At 41.1% G+C, this 730-nt stretch overlaps 1 protein-coding gene across 1 annotated transcript in view; it reads left to right on the forward strand.

Moving 5' to 3' along the window:
* LOC119594352 (MAU2 chromatid cohesion factor homolog) overlaps positions 1–700 on the forward strand; it is an 8,084-nt gene extending 7,384 nt beyond the window's left edge. Inside the window, exon 11 of the mRNA XM_037943410.1 lies at positions 61–700. Within this exon, the coding sequence (XP_037799338.1) occupies positions 61–235 (175 nt within the window). The 3' untranslated portion in view covers positions 236–700. The remainder of the gene's footprint in view (positions 1–60) is intronic.
* Positions 701–730: the final 30 nt, after the last annotated feature.

A 730-nucleotide genomic window follows, 5' to 3' on the forward strand; every position in this document is an offset into this window, starting at 1 on the left:
CCCTACAGACAAAAAAACCTGGCAGAGGCAAATGTAATTCATTGTTTATTCCGCTCCCACAGATTTGTACCGGCAGTTTGGGGACGTCCCCCATGAGCAGGAGAGCAGCCAGAACCACTACAACTTTTCGCAAACGTTGCTCACCGACCACACCACGGCCTCTCTCCTTCCCGAACACAGCCTTATAAAGTGGACAGATGGGCCGTTCCCTCCCTTCATCGCGGAGAAGGTTTGAAGGAAGGAGAAATCCTTGTAGCTGTACGATGGCATAGGGTAAGGGAGGGTTCTGACCCGTGAGTGTAACACTGGGTGATCATTTATATTCAGAAAGTCCTTTTTTTTTCCCCCTTCTGTGAATCCTTACCTTATAGCTCTGACTACTTAATGTTTTTGTTTTCCATCAGCCTGATTTTCATCTTGTTAAACTCTTACTTGAGTACAGGATATTGTGTACCATGGAGTGGGTGGATCATGTGCCAACGAAGAAGAGGTTGGGAAGAAAAGCAAAGATGATATGTGGGGAAGTATTTAATATTTATAAATAATGTTTTCATTCACCTGAAATAGATTTATATGTTTTGTGTGAGATAATCAAAATTCAGTAATCATAGAGCAGACTCTCTCATTGGCATTTTCTTTAGGGGAATGCCATGATTTTTATTTAAATTAAGCTATGATTTGTAATATTTCTGTCATGTGACTTCTGAGTGTTTTCATTTACCATACACTG

The sequence above is a fragment of the Penaeus monodon genome, chromosome 33 (assembly GCF_015228065.2).
Source record: "Penaeus monodon isolate SGIC_2016 chromosome 33, NSTDA_Pmon_1, whole genome shotgun sequence".
Classification (NCBI taxonomy): domain Eukaryota; kingdom Metazoa; phylum Arthropoda; class Malacostraca; order Decapoda; family Penaeidae; genus Penaeus; species Penaeus monodon.